The 15,328-nt window shown below is 36.7% G+C and overlaps 1 protein-coding gene across 1 annotated transcript in view; it reads left to right on the top strand.

The window, feature by feature from the left end:
* The window catches only part of LOC117307043 (rho guanine nucleotide exchange factor 3-like), a 52,634-nt gene extending 39,094 nt beyond the window's left edge, over positions 1 to 13,540 (top strand). Inside the window, exons 7-13 of the mRNA XM_033791680.1 lie at positions 4,195 to 4,359; positions 6,109 to 6,268; positions 7,984 to 8,060; positions 8,323 to 8,583; positions 9,190 to 9,366; positions 10,107 to 10,290; positions 12,067 to 13,540. Of these exons, the coding sequence (XP_033647571.1) occupies positions 4,195 to 4,359; positions 6,109 to 6,268; positions 7,984 to 8,060; positions 8,323 to 8,583; positions 9,190 to 9,366; positions 10,107 to 10,290; positions 12,067 to 12,218 (1,176 nt within the window). The 3' untranslated portion in view covers positions 12,219 to 13,540. The remainder of the gene's footprint in view (positions 1 to 4,194; positions 4,360 to 6,108; positions 6,269 to 7,983; positions 8,061 to 8,322; positions 8,584 to 9,189; positions 9,367 to 10,106; positions 10,291 to 12,066) is intronic.
* The last annotated feature ends 1,788 nt before the right edge of the window (positions 13,541 to 15,328 follow it).

The raw sequence follows: 15,328 nt of genomic DNA on the forward strand, positions 1-15,328 counted from the left end.
GTATGATAATAAGCCGTTTTGAGATATGGTGAACACATTTGGGTTTGGGTAAATTGTTAGTATACACCCAACCAAACAGTGTGCTCATATTTTGCCCGCCATACCACAATTCCAATTAGCAGAAGAAGTCCCTGTTTAAAGGAAAACCCATACATTTGCAGGCTTAGCTGCATTGGGGGGGTCAATGCATTATTGCTTGTCTAAGCCTAGCAGTTAAGAGCACCGGACTCGAGCTCTGGTGTTTCTGATCAGCAGTATGTGGGTTTGAGTCCCAGTCGGGACACCTGTGTCCTTAAGCGAGACACTTAAACATGATGCTTTGCCCTTTGGATGGGACGTAAAATTGTTGGTCCTGTGTGTTGTGTAAAGCACGTATATGAACCCAGTGCACTTGTTGAAAAGAGAAGGGGTTTCGCCCCTATGTTCCTGGTTTGATTGGCTTCATATTGCGCTACATAAGAAGCCACTATTATTATTATTGTTATCATTAAGTACATTGACTTGTACACTTCTTGGAACTCTCCGAGAAGCTTGATCCTTTAAACCAATCAAATTGACCAGGCATGTGCGGATTTATCAAGGGTTTATGTTACAGGGACTGGAATTGAGTAGAATTGAGATTCGCTGGAATTTGATTTACTAAACATACACCTCCCAACACCGGATCTAATCACACTAGGGAATTCTTGGGGAGAGGGGGTTTAAGAGCGGTTAAGAGCACCGAATTCAAGCTCTGCTGATTCTGTTCAGCAGTGTGTGGGTTCGAATCCCGATCTTGACACTTGTGTCCCTGAGCAAGACACTTAACTATTATTGCTTCTCTTCACCCAGGTTCTTGTAATTGATTTAGCCGAGTAGCGCATTTTTTGCACGAGGCTGTATACTCCCCAGGGAGCTGAGATGGTTTAAGGAGTGAATTAAGGCCCAGTGACCAGGGGTAATAATTTGAAGCGCTTTGAGACACCCGTTTGGGAGTGAAAAAGCGCTATATAAACTCAAAATTATTATATAATTATTATTATAAACTTGAAAACTTTAGCTTCTTATTATTAGATCATTTCTGGGTAGATTGAGGGCACGCTATGTATATAACATGTCCTACCTCTGTTTACACTTGCATCAATTTTTATGGCAAATCAGCTTATCTCTGTACTTGCTTTTCTCAAAATGTAAATTTTTGAGTTAGGCTGTTTTGCCACTCGCATCCATTTGCAATTCACGTAAAATGTTTTAGAAATAACATACGCGTAGGACCAAGTTCAAGCCTAAGGCTTTAAAAAAAAATGTTATGTTGGCGTAACGGGCCCCCAAAATAGGGTAGGTAGGTAGGTAGGGATTTTTTTCTCTTTTTTTTCTTTCTTTGCCTCTCTAAGCAACGAAAATGACATGTTTTCTAATTGTTTAAGCCAGTAGTATACACGATAACAAAACAAAACAAGGCTACACACAACAAAGAGTATATTTTTAAACTCTCAATGACATTTATTTTATTTGTATTTCTTTATTAGATTTAGTCATTACATTTATTCCCTTGAAAAAATAAAAATATCCAGGCTAGGCCGTACTTTTAGGGTACATTTTTTTTATTGATGCCTAATGTTGTGTAAAGGTTTTCATACGTTTAGTAAGACTCCGTGGGTTCAGTTCATTTTGAAAAGCCACAAAAACCAATAGGATGTGGCTTATCAAAACGAAGGCATAAGAGAAGCCAATTAAGTTTCACAAGGGGGGTCAATATTCTCATTAGACTTCTCTCCCTATGTTATATGATTTTTTCATGTTATGACATGAAATTAGTTGCAGAGTTTACAACAGTCATCTCCTACATATATTTTGAGTGATCCTTTAGAGATCAACTGTTTGATGCAAAATTTCAACTAAATAGAAACATGTTTATGTCAAAGTATTAGAGATGTGATTTCTCTGTTTTTTAACTGGAAATATGTGGGGGGTTTTAACCCCCACAAAAACAAAATTACTAACAATTTGACTAAAAATATATTTTAGAACTTAGATCAAACAAGATGAAGGATTAAACCATATGGAACAGTCCAGATTTATGAGTAGGCTTTCTAAACCAAAGATAAATGTACATGAATGTTATAAAGCAGGCTTTGTACTCTCTAAATGCAAAAAAAGTGAAAAGGCACTCTTTGAAGAGCCATATGAGGATCAACTCTTTTTTGAGTGGTCTTCACTCTTTTAGATTGAAGTTAGCATCTTTTTTGAGTGATTTGTTCAGTCTGTCCTAACCCTTCTAAAAGAGTTAAATAATCACCACTCTTTTTAAAGAGCCATATGAGGAACAACTCAAAATGTAAAGAGTGGTGTTCTTCACTCTTTCACATTTAGAAAGTACCCGCTTTTGTGCTCAAAGCTTTAAAGGCTGTGGACACTGTTGGTAATTGTAAAAGACCTGTCTTCTCAACATATAATGCATGAAATAACAAACCTGTGAAAATCTGAGCTCAATCGGTCGTCGAAGTTGCGAGATAACTAAGAAAGAAAAAACACCCTTGTCACATGAAGTTGTGTGCTTTCAGATGCTTGATTTCGAGACCTCAAATTCTAAATCTGAGGTCTTGAAATCAAATTGGTGGAAAATTACTTCTAACTCGAAAACTGCGTCACTGCAGAGGGAGCCGTTTCTCACAATGTTTTATACAATCATAACTTCATATGGCACAAGTCACTCTGTTAATGATAAATCAAATGGCATTTTGAAATTAATTTATTTCCATATTTATATATACACTTCCCTTTAAAAAAACATTGTTCTGTAATTTTCACTATTTTTCTCAAAAACTTGATGTCTAAATGAAGCTGAAATTTCTACAGATAAATTATGTAACATACATCTTCATTCACAGTGAGTAGGGACTCATGTCATGGCCACAAACCTTTATCTTCAAAAGTTAACAACAATAATGTTGTTATTTGTTATGTAACAGGAAGCTTTGTTTGAAACCTCATGTAAGGAAATAAACCCACAAACTGTAACTGCCAATACTTCCTCTAAACATCATTTAGTATCTTTTAATTTGTACAATATCCTTCCATGTCACTATCCCAAACTCCTGTAATTAGGAAAGTTTTGTCTATCCACTTAAAAATTTGTTAATCATCTTATTCTATGTATTTTTGAACTTTTTATGACTTGTTTTCTCTTGTACTTATGTGTCTTTGTAGGTTGTTTTTTATAGATCACGTTTTTTCTTATCCGCAGGCTTGTTCCCTGTAGTCTTATTTGTGGTATTGTTTTACTGTATGTACTGTTTGTGTGTTCCCTGGAAATTCAGATAAATAAATAAAATATATAATCTAGGTAAACAAACACACAAACAACAATACAAGCAACACTGGGAAGAACCTGTTGATCAAAAACACGAAAGCAATTCCGCTGAAATGACACGTCAGAGTGACTTGGGACTCACTCTCTAGCACAATCATCGCTGCATCGGTTTAATAAGAATATATTTGCTCCGCTGCCCGGCCGCCTACGTATACGTACGTATACACATCATAGGCAATTTATTTCAGCTGCATAGCAGAATAGGGAAACAAAAAACCAAGTCACACACTTAACGATTCCAGGTAGTTGGAAAGCACTGAGCAGTGATTAAGGGAAAACGTATAAGGTTACCCTTAGAAGACCACGTGTGGTGCGTAGAAGTATTTCACTACTGTACTACATATACTGCTAGTGTTAACAGTACATGCCAGTCAGCACCTGTGGTTATTCAGTGATTAGACTGCATTGAGGCAACAGGCTGCTTGCTCTCTCTCTCTCTCTCTGCCTCTCCTAGTGCTCTAAATGCACTGTTTCTTTGTAACATAGTGGAGTGTTTGGATTTAGCAGTCGCAACCATGGTTTATAGGATTGAACAGATGGGGTATCTTAACCTGGTAGGTTTTTCATAAGCAAAATTCTTACTAGGATTCGGTCAAGCGGTGCAAAGTCTTCAATGTTTTCTTCTTATGTGAAAAGTTATTAAAGCAATTCATCAGTTTCTGTGAAAGCAATAAACTTCAGCTGGAAGCCTTTACTATTAATCATGAACACTTATAATGCGCCGGTATCCGTACAATTTTGACATTCAAGAATTGTCATCAGTCAGAATCAAATTTGTGTTTTCATTGGGAAAACAAAAGTGTGTATTTTATTTTTAAATCTTGTCTTCTTTTGATTTTTAGCGGTCAATGAGCTTCAGGACGAGCCACTCTCCACCGTTCAACATCAAACCTTACTGCAAACCAGTAGCCACACCAACAAAGAGACGAGACAGCACACTGTGGTCTGAGACTGTCCACAGTAATATCAACGAGGGACTAACCAAGAGACAGATTAAGAGACAAGAGGTGAGATTTTAAACAACATTGAAATGCTATTCACACGATAGCAAGTTAACTGGGGTCCCTTGCTTAATTTTAGCATGTTTGTAAAATGAAGCAATGTTTGACAAGATTTTGCAAAAGAACTTGGACAGTTTGGATAATTCTTTTTCCATTCACACAAAGTTCAATTTGTAAAATTTTACAACCATGCTATAACTTTAATTAGCAAGGGACCCTTGCTAAATTGCTCTCTTGTGAAAAGGGCTTGAGAGATTACAGATAAGCAGTGAACTTTTCTCTCGTGTAGCAGAGCAAAATACTACACAAATTGTCTCAATTGGTACTCAACAATTTTCTACTCAATATTAGTAGAATTCAAGTGTGCACAAAATAGCTCAGAATACTTTGCTGTGCAAAAGTGCCAGATGAAATCGTTCCCTGATAAGGATCAGCTCAGATTTGATCAATCTTTTTTTTCCAGATAATCTTTTCCTCCTCAACCAAAATTTTGTTTGTCGATTCACTCTGATATGTTTTACCTAAAGACTTCAATGTAACCTGCTTTTCTTATGGATAATCTTCTGCATTACTCTGTTTTCATTGCCTGTTTTACTCTTGTTCTGGGGCCTGTTTCTAGGGACTGTGGAGTGGATTTTGCATGCTAGAGTCAACTTTGGCTCTCAATAGTTATATTGTATTGTATATTACATTGTATTTAACGGTTATCATTGTATTTGTTTAATTTTTGGTCATGAAATATTTGATGTGTGTGTGTTTTGCGGTTGTAGAGGGGATCTTGCTCTTGTCACTCTTGCTCTTTATTGGAATTGAGTTGGATTTCCTCTGGGTCCGTGCATTATTGTGTTTATATATGTGTGTGTGTTTTAATGCAATTTTGACTCCATTTGCTTCTTTAGTTTAGCTGTTGTGGTTTTTAAATCAATGGGCTGTTCCTCCTGCTCATGATTTATTCTGTATTTTGTGTATTTTTTGTACGACGATTTAAAACAGTTTACAGTGCTTTCTTTATAAATGCATTAATGTCTCAGTTTTATGCAGTATTATATATTATTTTAAAACATGGACAATTTTTATGTCATGTTGGTTATTTTAGAAGCAGCAATTTACTTGTAATTGGTTGACTGCAGTGATACTTTTCTCTGTTGTTCTATGTACGTAACTGTACAAAATATATTGATTTCCAATCAGAAAATGCTTTGGCCTAATGTTAACAACTCATTCGTTTGAAGCTGCTTATTTGTAATCTGCTTTCATGTAATTGTATCTTTCACTCATTGTATATTTTGTTGTTCTCTTTATTTGCTAAGAGGCTTTTGCATTAGGCGCATTACAGATGTCTTAATTTTTGTTGTTATTATTAATGTATTACTTGATACTTGTTGAAGTAATCCCTTTACAGCTAGTAAAAGCTAAACTGGTAAAAGTGCACACTCGTGTAACTTACATATTGTAAACGCATTTTGATTAGAATTTGTAGGGGGTAGTTCTCTAGATTTCACTGTTTTGGTTTACTTTATAGGTTGGCTTAGAACTATGATCTTATGATTTTTAAAATTGAATGTTTTTAATTTCAAACTAACGATCCAGTAGTTTGTCCTATATTTTTACACAAACTTGAAAACCAAAATTTAAACTCTAGACTAGCCAAAGAGGAAACTTAAAACAGATAGGCCTACTTAAAATTTTAAAGATAAAAGAACTTTTTGTTAATTTCTTAGTTTACTTATATTCTATGTGTTTCTGTTTTTGTAGGCTATCTATGAACTGTTTCGTGGTGAATTGGACATGGTCGATGACCTACGTCTCATCATGAAGACGTATCGTGACTCGATGAGGTCATTGAGCATGCTCAGTGAGCAGGAGTTGGAGACAATCTTTGGACGTCTTGAAGATCTGCAGCCGCTGCATCAAGGTAAGAAAAATCTCCAGAAACATCTCCTCAAATGGATGGTTTTCCATCTGTAACAAAAATTCCTGATGATAAATTGCTGCTTGGCTTCAGAAATGAACCTACATTTTGTACATAATTTTTTTTAATAATTAATTTTACATCAGGACACGATTTCCAAGTAAAGAACTTAATGAAATAAGGTCAGATCTAAAAATAGAATGCAAACAGATTCTTTTAACAAACCCCTCTTCGACCTTTAACTTGGAAATATCACACTCTACTGCCAATTTCAGGGAAGTTGGTATTTTGAGTACACGATGACGTTGTCACCGAAACTCATCATCAAACCATTGAATGATCCTCTTGTAGGCTAAGTCGGACAGCCACGGTGATATTGATTTCCCACATGGGCCGTTTCTATTCCATATCTAAGGCCAAATGTAAATTAAAATATGTTAAGCGTCCCCACTTAAAAAAAAAAAGGAAGGATGAGGGCCTTTTTCAATTGTTTTTTTTTTTCACAAAATGGCCGTTCGACAAATTTTTAAATACAAATGGCTGGGCTTTTTTTTCGTGAAATGATATTTTTAGTTGTAGAAAAAGAAAAAAAATGATGAAAAAAGGTAAATAAGAAGGAGGTGTCCTCTAAAAACGAAGCGGGCAGGAACGCTAAAACATGTTTTTATATTTATTTAGCCAAATGTCAGAAGACTTGTTGTGATGGATAGCATAGTCCTTCACAATGGAAAAAACAAATTTGGTTTAATTTTAGGCATCTCAGCATCCCAACGGGATGAGAGAGTAATTTTTTTATAGAGTAGGCAGGGAATTCGAGCGAAACCTAGTCACCTTGTGGGAAGACGTAGGTGACATTTGGGGCTCTATATTTTGAGAAGTTAGTGAACCATTGCTTGAGAACACTGGCACGTACTTGGGGGATGCGTGGGCATGTGTCTTCAAGCCATGATCCCAATTCACTGCATGGAGACTCGCACATTCTCACAATCTACCCTCGCTCCATATTAGATTAATAACATCTCTTCAAAACATTAACTTCATTGGTGCTGATATGTTATTCCTCAGAAAATGGCTTTGTTCATTTACTTATTTTTTCAACAACATCAAAATGTTGAAACTGTTTAAGTGGAACTCGCAAAACTTTTTATTCTGTTACCTTATTCAAATGTCTTATTTAAACCGTGTTTACATCGAATGCATATCCAATATGGGAAGCACATTCTGATGGAGTGTATTTTCTTATCCTTCCATTGAAAATGTGCTCGGGGTGTTTTTCGAATGAAATTTTTCAGTTGGTTTGCGTTCAATTTAAACAGCCACATAAAAAAACAAAAATACCGGAAGTGTGATGTCCAAAACATGAATGACTTGTAACCCTATTAGGAATGGCAAAAACCTGTTCATTGGTGTTGTTTTCTGGTATAATGAGAGTTGTAAAGCTATGGAAACATGGTGCCTCTAGGTTTTTTGCCTCTCGTGTTTGGTTTCTGCCTGATGGAAAACAACCCTGAACCCTGTTAATGAGGGACAGTTTGACCAGGGACTTGTTTTTATTCCTTTGCTTGTAGAAAAACAAAATAATAATGAAGGGAACGAATCAGGGAGCAAACCTTTGCCCTCTAGAAGTATCATTGGTTGCTATTTTAATGTGCGTACCAAGACTTTCTGCTATGTCAATGTATTCATTTAGATTATTATTTCTTTTTTTTCTTTCCCAGATTTAATAAGTGAACTGAATAAACAAAGGAGTGCTGATGGAACAACGGATACAGTCGGCAAAGTACTTCTAGACTGGGTAAGAGCAGAGTTCAACCTGCGATAAATTGACTTGTATGAAGTCATTCATAAAAATTTGCATTGTAAAATTCCCATATATGGCGTTTTTTTTAGTGTGACTGACTTGCGCCTGACGCATTTGCTTTGAAAGATGACATGGGGACGAAATGAAAGACGACATGGGGGCAATAATAAGTGCACTGGGATAGTTCCTTAAGGTGATAAATGCACTTTGAAAAAAAAAGAACTTTATATTATTTATGGCTTGTCTTTCTCTCCAGCTACCGACGCTAACCAACGTCTACACAGCCTACTGTGCCAACCAGCTGGCGGCTAAAGTCCTTCTGGACGAGAAGAGGCAAGACAAGAAAGTGCACGACTTCTTGGAGAGGTGTCTCGAGTCCCCGTTCAGCCGGCGGCTTGACCTGTGGAACTTCCTTGACGTACCACGACGGCGTCTCGTCAAGTACACACTACTCATTCAGAAGATACAGGAGTTGACGCCGAATGATCACCCGGACAAGTCTTACCTAGCACAAGCGGTAAAGAGCACTTTTTTATTTATCTTCATTGTATGGAAAATTGCATCACACTTATAATGGGCGGATTATTGTGTTCATACTTTCATGCTATCCACATGGTGTTACCGCAAACCTCTCTTAGTTATACTACCACCATGCAAAGTTTCAAAATCATACGTTCTGCTAAATTAGTCATAAGTTTTTGTGAAATTGTGGGTGGCATGTTGTACATTACATACATACATACATACAAAAATGCATTTTTATAGCTAAAGATCTTATTGCTAAAGATCGGAGCGCTTTACAAAAGCTGACAACAAAATTTGCGATACAAATGAACAATGCAATGAACAGATAACAAAAACTTAAATAAAGGCAAATAACATTACGGCCTGATTAAACAAATAAATGGGTTTTGAGTATATTTTTGAAGAGCTAAAGTGTGTTGGCTTCCTAGAGGTTACGAGGAAGGGAATTCCTTATTAACATATTACCTGAATCGCTTTTATTCTGTTGGTTTCATTACCAACAGAATAATAATGAAGCGCTATCAGCGTCACTGCATGACGGACATTAGCGCTATATATAAAAAGCAACTATCATTATATTTAAAAATTTCATTTGCAGTTGAAAGTAGCAGAAGGTGTTATCCAGGAGGTGGACAGACGGACGGGAGAGATGAAGTGCAGACATTACATCGACCACTTTGTGTATCTCAGAGATAGTCAGGAACATCCTCTAATCGCGGAGCAAAAATCACTCCTCTGTGGTGGAGTCCTCAAGAACATCAAAGGCAGAGGAATGGTAAGCAAGACATACTTTAAAAATAATAATCATAAATATAAAATTATATAGCGCCTTGTGCTAGGCCTCAAAGCACTTGGAATTATTTTTAAAAAGTATGATTGTTTTGATAACGCTGTCATATTCAGTGTCAAAGCTGTAAGAACTTTGTGTCGTCACTGCGGACATTGTTGTCATGTCTGTGCGTGTCAAGTCCAAGACTTCACAATGACTGTTTCATCTTAGTGTCAGGTATATTATACTTGACAGCACCCAGTGTGCTTATCATAACGATTCCCCCAGGGATAGAAAGCAAAGATATTGAATCATTTGTCACTGGATTCCTACCTCGGACATTCTCTGCATTCCAGACATAGATTCAAAGGGACATACCTGGACATTTACTTTACTCCTTTTCACCTGTGCAAGTATTTAATGGAAATATAAATCCTCCTCGCTGTAAATCTTCAAATGTCAAGTCCTTTTTTTCTAGCTCGGAAATGAAATACACTCTCAGTCGTTGAATGATTACAGCTTGTAACAGTACGCTGTAAAAATGCTGTCACTTTATCCCAGAAGCAATTATTGTATTAACGCTGAGCACTGATACTATAGCATTTGTAGATCGAGCAATTTACTCTCGATAACTCTTTGAACCTGCACTACATAACAATGTTGAGTCTGTCATGTTTAATCATTTCATCGACCATCACTTTTAATCATTACAACTCTTCCCTCATTTCTTATCTTCCATCTTTTAGAAACTTCACGTGTTTCTCTTTGAAGACATCTTGGTCGTGACAAGAATAGCCACGCGAAATGACAAGAAGAAATATCAGGTTTACGAGACCCCCATCCCGGTCAGGCATATGCAGCTGGAGAATCTTGAAGATGGAGAGGTCAAGCTGGGAGGCTCATTCCGAAGTTTGACGGGCGGCCAAACAGGTACGGCATATTTTTATTTCATTTTGTTTTGAATTTTTTTTACTATGAGAACTTAACCAAAATCCAAGATTTTGTAATGTCTTTGTTTGAATTCTGAGAAAGAAATCAATACGAAAACTATTATATAAAATGATGACAGAAATAGAAACCGATTGAGAAAATTTATCCTTCCTTTGGGGCCGGAGGAGGTCAATGTCAGGTCAAACGCCAAAAATAACTCACCTTGAGCTCCACCTGAGATAAAGTCCACCTGGTCCGGTAGTGAATAATCTGCCAATTATCACCAAAGCACAGGGAGTGAAACAAAAAAATCTTTGCAGGTTTTTGCTTACAACGAGGGTAGGGGGGCTCCCCAGTCCAGGGGATGGTTTAGACAAGAGTTCAAGCTGGCCAAATATGGTAAACAAATACCTCTGTTGATACAATGGGAGGCATGATCTGTCAGGCCAGTACCTGGCCTAGCTAGTGTGTCCTGGGGGTACGTTATGCGTCGATGTGGGAGAGGTGTTGTTTTCAACCAGCCAGGCAAACTTGAAACAATTTACCGTGGGTGTTTGTTTAATTATAATTCTTGTGCTTGGGTGACTGTGATCCAAACGTTGGCAGGTTTCGTTTTTCACATTTTTCTTTTTTCAATTCACACAGTTCAGTCTACTACTAGTGGTTTACTGTTTTGTCTCGCTCTGGATGCATATTCTGACCATTTTGTTTAATTTTGGGTTGATTTAATCTTGTGTAACAGAAGGGTTTGGTTCTAAGGTTTATAAACAAGTTAAATTGGAATTTAGAAAGGGACTTAATACATATTCCAGTAAACAAGTTATACAAGTTTTTTGCCCCAAGGCTTTCTGCATTGTATGCTACTCCCTTCTACATGTACTTATTACTAGACTTGAAATTCCTTCATGGGGAGGGGTAGAGTGTAACCTACAAATTCAGTTTAATAAATTGTTGTTTTGGGGATAAATCTGTCAGTGATGGCAAGCTGGCACAGCCTTAATATATTCACTATTCTGGTTTGTATTATATGCTAATGTGGCTAGAGTATGAGTTTGATATGTTTGGTATCCCAGCCAGAGGTCAGGTGTAATTAACTGGGTATGTGACCCCTATAGCCTTAAAACAGAGAAACACTTAGGGTGCTTGCCATGTTCAACTGCGGTCAGGGACATTGGTCATTAGTCCATTGGTCAATTGGTCATTGGTGTCATGGAATGGGTGAACTCAATGCACTACCCTTTCATTCATCATAAATGTACATAGGTTTGAGCATAGAGTAAGGTTTGAGAAATAAGGCTGCGTGGCTTTGACATTTTCTCATGTGGTTTAGTTCCATACGTTGCTTTTTTACTTTAGCGTGAGGTTTTGAAGCAATGTAAGAGTGCCTGTGTAGTTTTTCAACACCGTTGCAAGAATGTTAAATGATTAGGGCTGCAATGGCATTGACCTTTTTTCATGTGGTTTAGTTATATGTTGCTTTAATTTAGCGTGAGGTTTTGAAGCAGCGTGTAAGATTGCCTGTGTAGTTTGTCATCACCGGATTGTTCTTTTTAAGGCAAGACGGTTAATGAGAAACTTTTGTGGTCAGTTAAAAAAAAAGCTAAGCTCAGTCAACTGTTGTTGAGCAGTGTTTAACGATGTTGTTTTGATCTGCCGATTGATTTATTATGTCCTGTTAGTACAGATTATTGTTTTTGAAAGGGGTGTTTTTTTCAATGTGTAAAAAAAGACAAATTATTTCAATCGTTTTTTCTTTCTTTGTTTCTCTCTTTGCAGTGAAACACGCCTTCAGAGTCAAATCAATCGACCCCGATCTCAAGCAGTCGTTCACTTTCTTCGCCTCCGATGAACACGACAAAAAACAGTGGGTACAACTCTTCAGATCTGCCATCAGGACGTCTTCAACACGGGCTGCCACTGAAGTCTAAACCACCCAAACAGACAAATCCAAAAAAGCATTCATTTGTGAACTCTCGCTGCAAAATTTACTATAACGAGTCACATTGGACCGGTCTTTATTGACATGGTCAAAAGCTGATGAAGAATTGGGCTGAGATTATACCAACTGGAGGATGGCTGAAAGCTTTTGAGTGATGATTGAAAGATTGCAGTCGGGTCAGTACCGATGGCCATATACAGTGGTAGTATCCAAGATGCAGGAGTTGCAGGAAGAAGTGCCTTAGTTGGAGGTCTCTCGTTCTCTGATGTTACGCCAGTACCAAGATGCTTATGCATCAGGGAAAAACCCAACCAGAAACAGAAGAGTAAACAACTCCGAAACCGATGTTGACTACAAAAGAAAGTGGCTGGTTCACTTCCTGGCCGTCAGCATCGATATTTAAACATGGCGGATCTGGGGAGAAACTATTGAACCCTTGCACGCACGTCACACGCTGCGACTGTGCCCTGCTCACCATATTTGGTGGTCAATAGGTTTACCTGACTGTTAAAGCCACGTCGCCTAAATGCGCACTTCACTGATTTGCCTACAGTGACATTGACCACCAAAATGGCGCATCCAAGATTATTCTGACGTCAGGTGAATTGGGTCAATAGAAGTGAAGCTGTTGATCAGCTAGTCAGTTGTCATGGTAACAGAAAGGCAGGGGTTGGCCTTAAACTAGCCATTGAAGAAGAACAGAAAAACTTGCAGGTTTTGTCTTGTGAAGACCAGGCAGAATTTGTTTCCTTTTGTGCTTTAACCAAATAAAACTTTAATGACCATATGAAGTTATTGTAATTGTGATTGCATCCTTGACACAATGTTTCTTAAAAAATACCCCCCTCCCCATCCCTCTCCCCTCCCTCCATCCCAGGTGTGGAAATTGTTTCTTTTGAAGCAGCCTTACTTAAAAAATAATGTGGAAATGACATCATTTAAGCTAACTATGCGATCATATATATGAAGCATGTTAATTTAGTATATGATGTCGTTTTTTTTAATATTTATTTTGGTATGAAGGATAGACACCTATGAGGATGTAGTATTAACATTCCAAATGCAACACTTCGAGCGGCTTTCTAGACCAAATTACCATGGTCCGTAACTCATTGAGCTACTTAAACACACGCTCGTTTAGCACATAAAGAAAAGTTAGTGCTAAAACGCGAAGAAATGTTTATGAACTGGTCCAATGCTAGTGATGTGCTTGGCAACTTAAATGAAGCAATTTAAAGGTGTAAGACACTATTGGTAATTACTAACAAATTTGTTTGCATAAAAACTTACTTGGTTACGAGCAATGGAGAGCTGTTAATAGTATTAAACATTGTAAGAAAATATTCCCTCTGAAGTTACATAGTTTTTGAAAAAAGATGTAATTTCTCACTCAAAGCACACATATATTTATGCGACAATTTGTTCTTTCATTATTCTCTTGCAACTTCGATGACCAATTGAAGCCAAATTTTCACAGATGAGATTTTTTATTTTATTATTAATATTATTATTATTATTTATTCGACCAATACAAACACACCAAGTGCATACGTTGGGATACACACAGTGAGATTTACTGGTCTTTGACAATTACCAAACTTGTCCAGTGCCTTTAAGTAGCTTTATGGAGCTGGGTCTTTGTGTACAATTCATAGCCGTGAGGATCCAATCTCATCTAGCTGTGATTTTTGTAAGAAAAAAAAAAAAAAAATTCAGATTGTGGTGTTTATTAGGAAGCCAGAACCATGCATTGTTTTTTTTTCCATTACATCAGTTTCATTTTATTTATTTTTCCACAACACAAATTCATTTATGTTGATGTTTTATGTTATTTGTGGATTTCCTCTAAGAATTTTTAAAATACTTCTAATTTTGTTTTAATGTAAGAGTTTCTGTGGGCAGAGATGCTCCTACTTCAAATAAAAGCCACTTTGCTGGTTCAGGCAAGTGGTGATTATTTTGTAAAGGGCTTTAAATTTACAAGGACATTTTTCCGGGGAACCATTTTGGTCTAGTCTCCATCTTCCTTTCTTCAAATGCATGAGGACAAGATGAAAAGAGACCAGACTAATTAGCAACCATTTCATTTTGGTTGTGGCAATTTTAATTTTAGTATTTCAAAGCTTGAGATTTCAACAAAAATCACAATCACAAAAATGTTGTCTTTTGAAAAGGGCATTTTTATCTGTGAACTTGATATAGAAACATGTATTCAAAAACTCAGTATTCAATATTGTGTTTTATTTATGTTTTAATGAGTTCTGTTCACTTCTTTGGTAGGTCTACATGTCTCAGTTAAGGCTGTGGTGTTGTGCATACTTGTGAAACTACCAAAAAAGAAGAATGTTTAAATGTTTTGTTTGTTTGTTTTTTTTTTTTTAATCTAAAAGGTTGCTTTTTCGGGAAAGAAATTTTAATTTTTATGAAAAAGGTCACTTGTTTCGCACCTATTGCTCGGAGTATAAACTTCAAGATGTCTTGGAGAACATACAGATTGGGTTAAAAATGTCATTGGATATTCTTGCCATTTAGTTTTGTGGAGAATTTAGCTGCGTTCTGAAGTCTGAAGTCACATCAAGTGTTACATTGCACTCTAAATATTTTGTCTTTTTGTCTTCATCAAAAATGCGTACTTTCTCGTTTTAAAAATGTCAATGGGGTTTTAAAGGAAAATATGTTACTAAACTTATTTGAAACAGATTGTCATTATTCCATGATCAAAAGAGATAAAAAAAAATTAGGAGAAATTGTGATTCATGGCGACTGAAAGTTGTTTTACTGAAATTATGCAAGCTTATTTTTACCCGAGTAGACAGTTTAATAAATGTGGACATTCTTGGTGTATTCTATTCATATTTCTTGGACCATTCACTATCACAGACGCTTATAACCACTGTATTTTGAAAAATGCTTCAGACAAATGCAAAGAAGCACAACTAATACCATGAAATATGATGGGTGGAGTTTGGTTTAAAAAAAAACATACAGAAATACAAATATTTTTTATAGAAACTATCTTTCTAAAATCAGTGGGAAAAACTCTGTGCATAGGGATCCTGAAATGAACATGTTGATCGTTTGTCGTAACACGAACTTGTT

The sequence above is a fragment of the Asterias rubens genome, chromosome 2, assembly GCF_902459465.1.
Source record: "Asterias rubens chromosome 2, eAstRub1.3, whole genome shotgun sequence".
NCBI classification, from domain to species: domain Eukaryota; kingdom Metazoa; phylum Echinodermata; class Asteroidea; order Forcipulatida; family Asteriidae; genus Asterias; species Asterias rubens.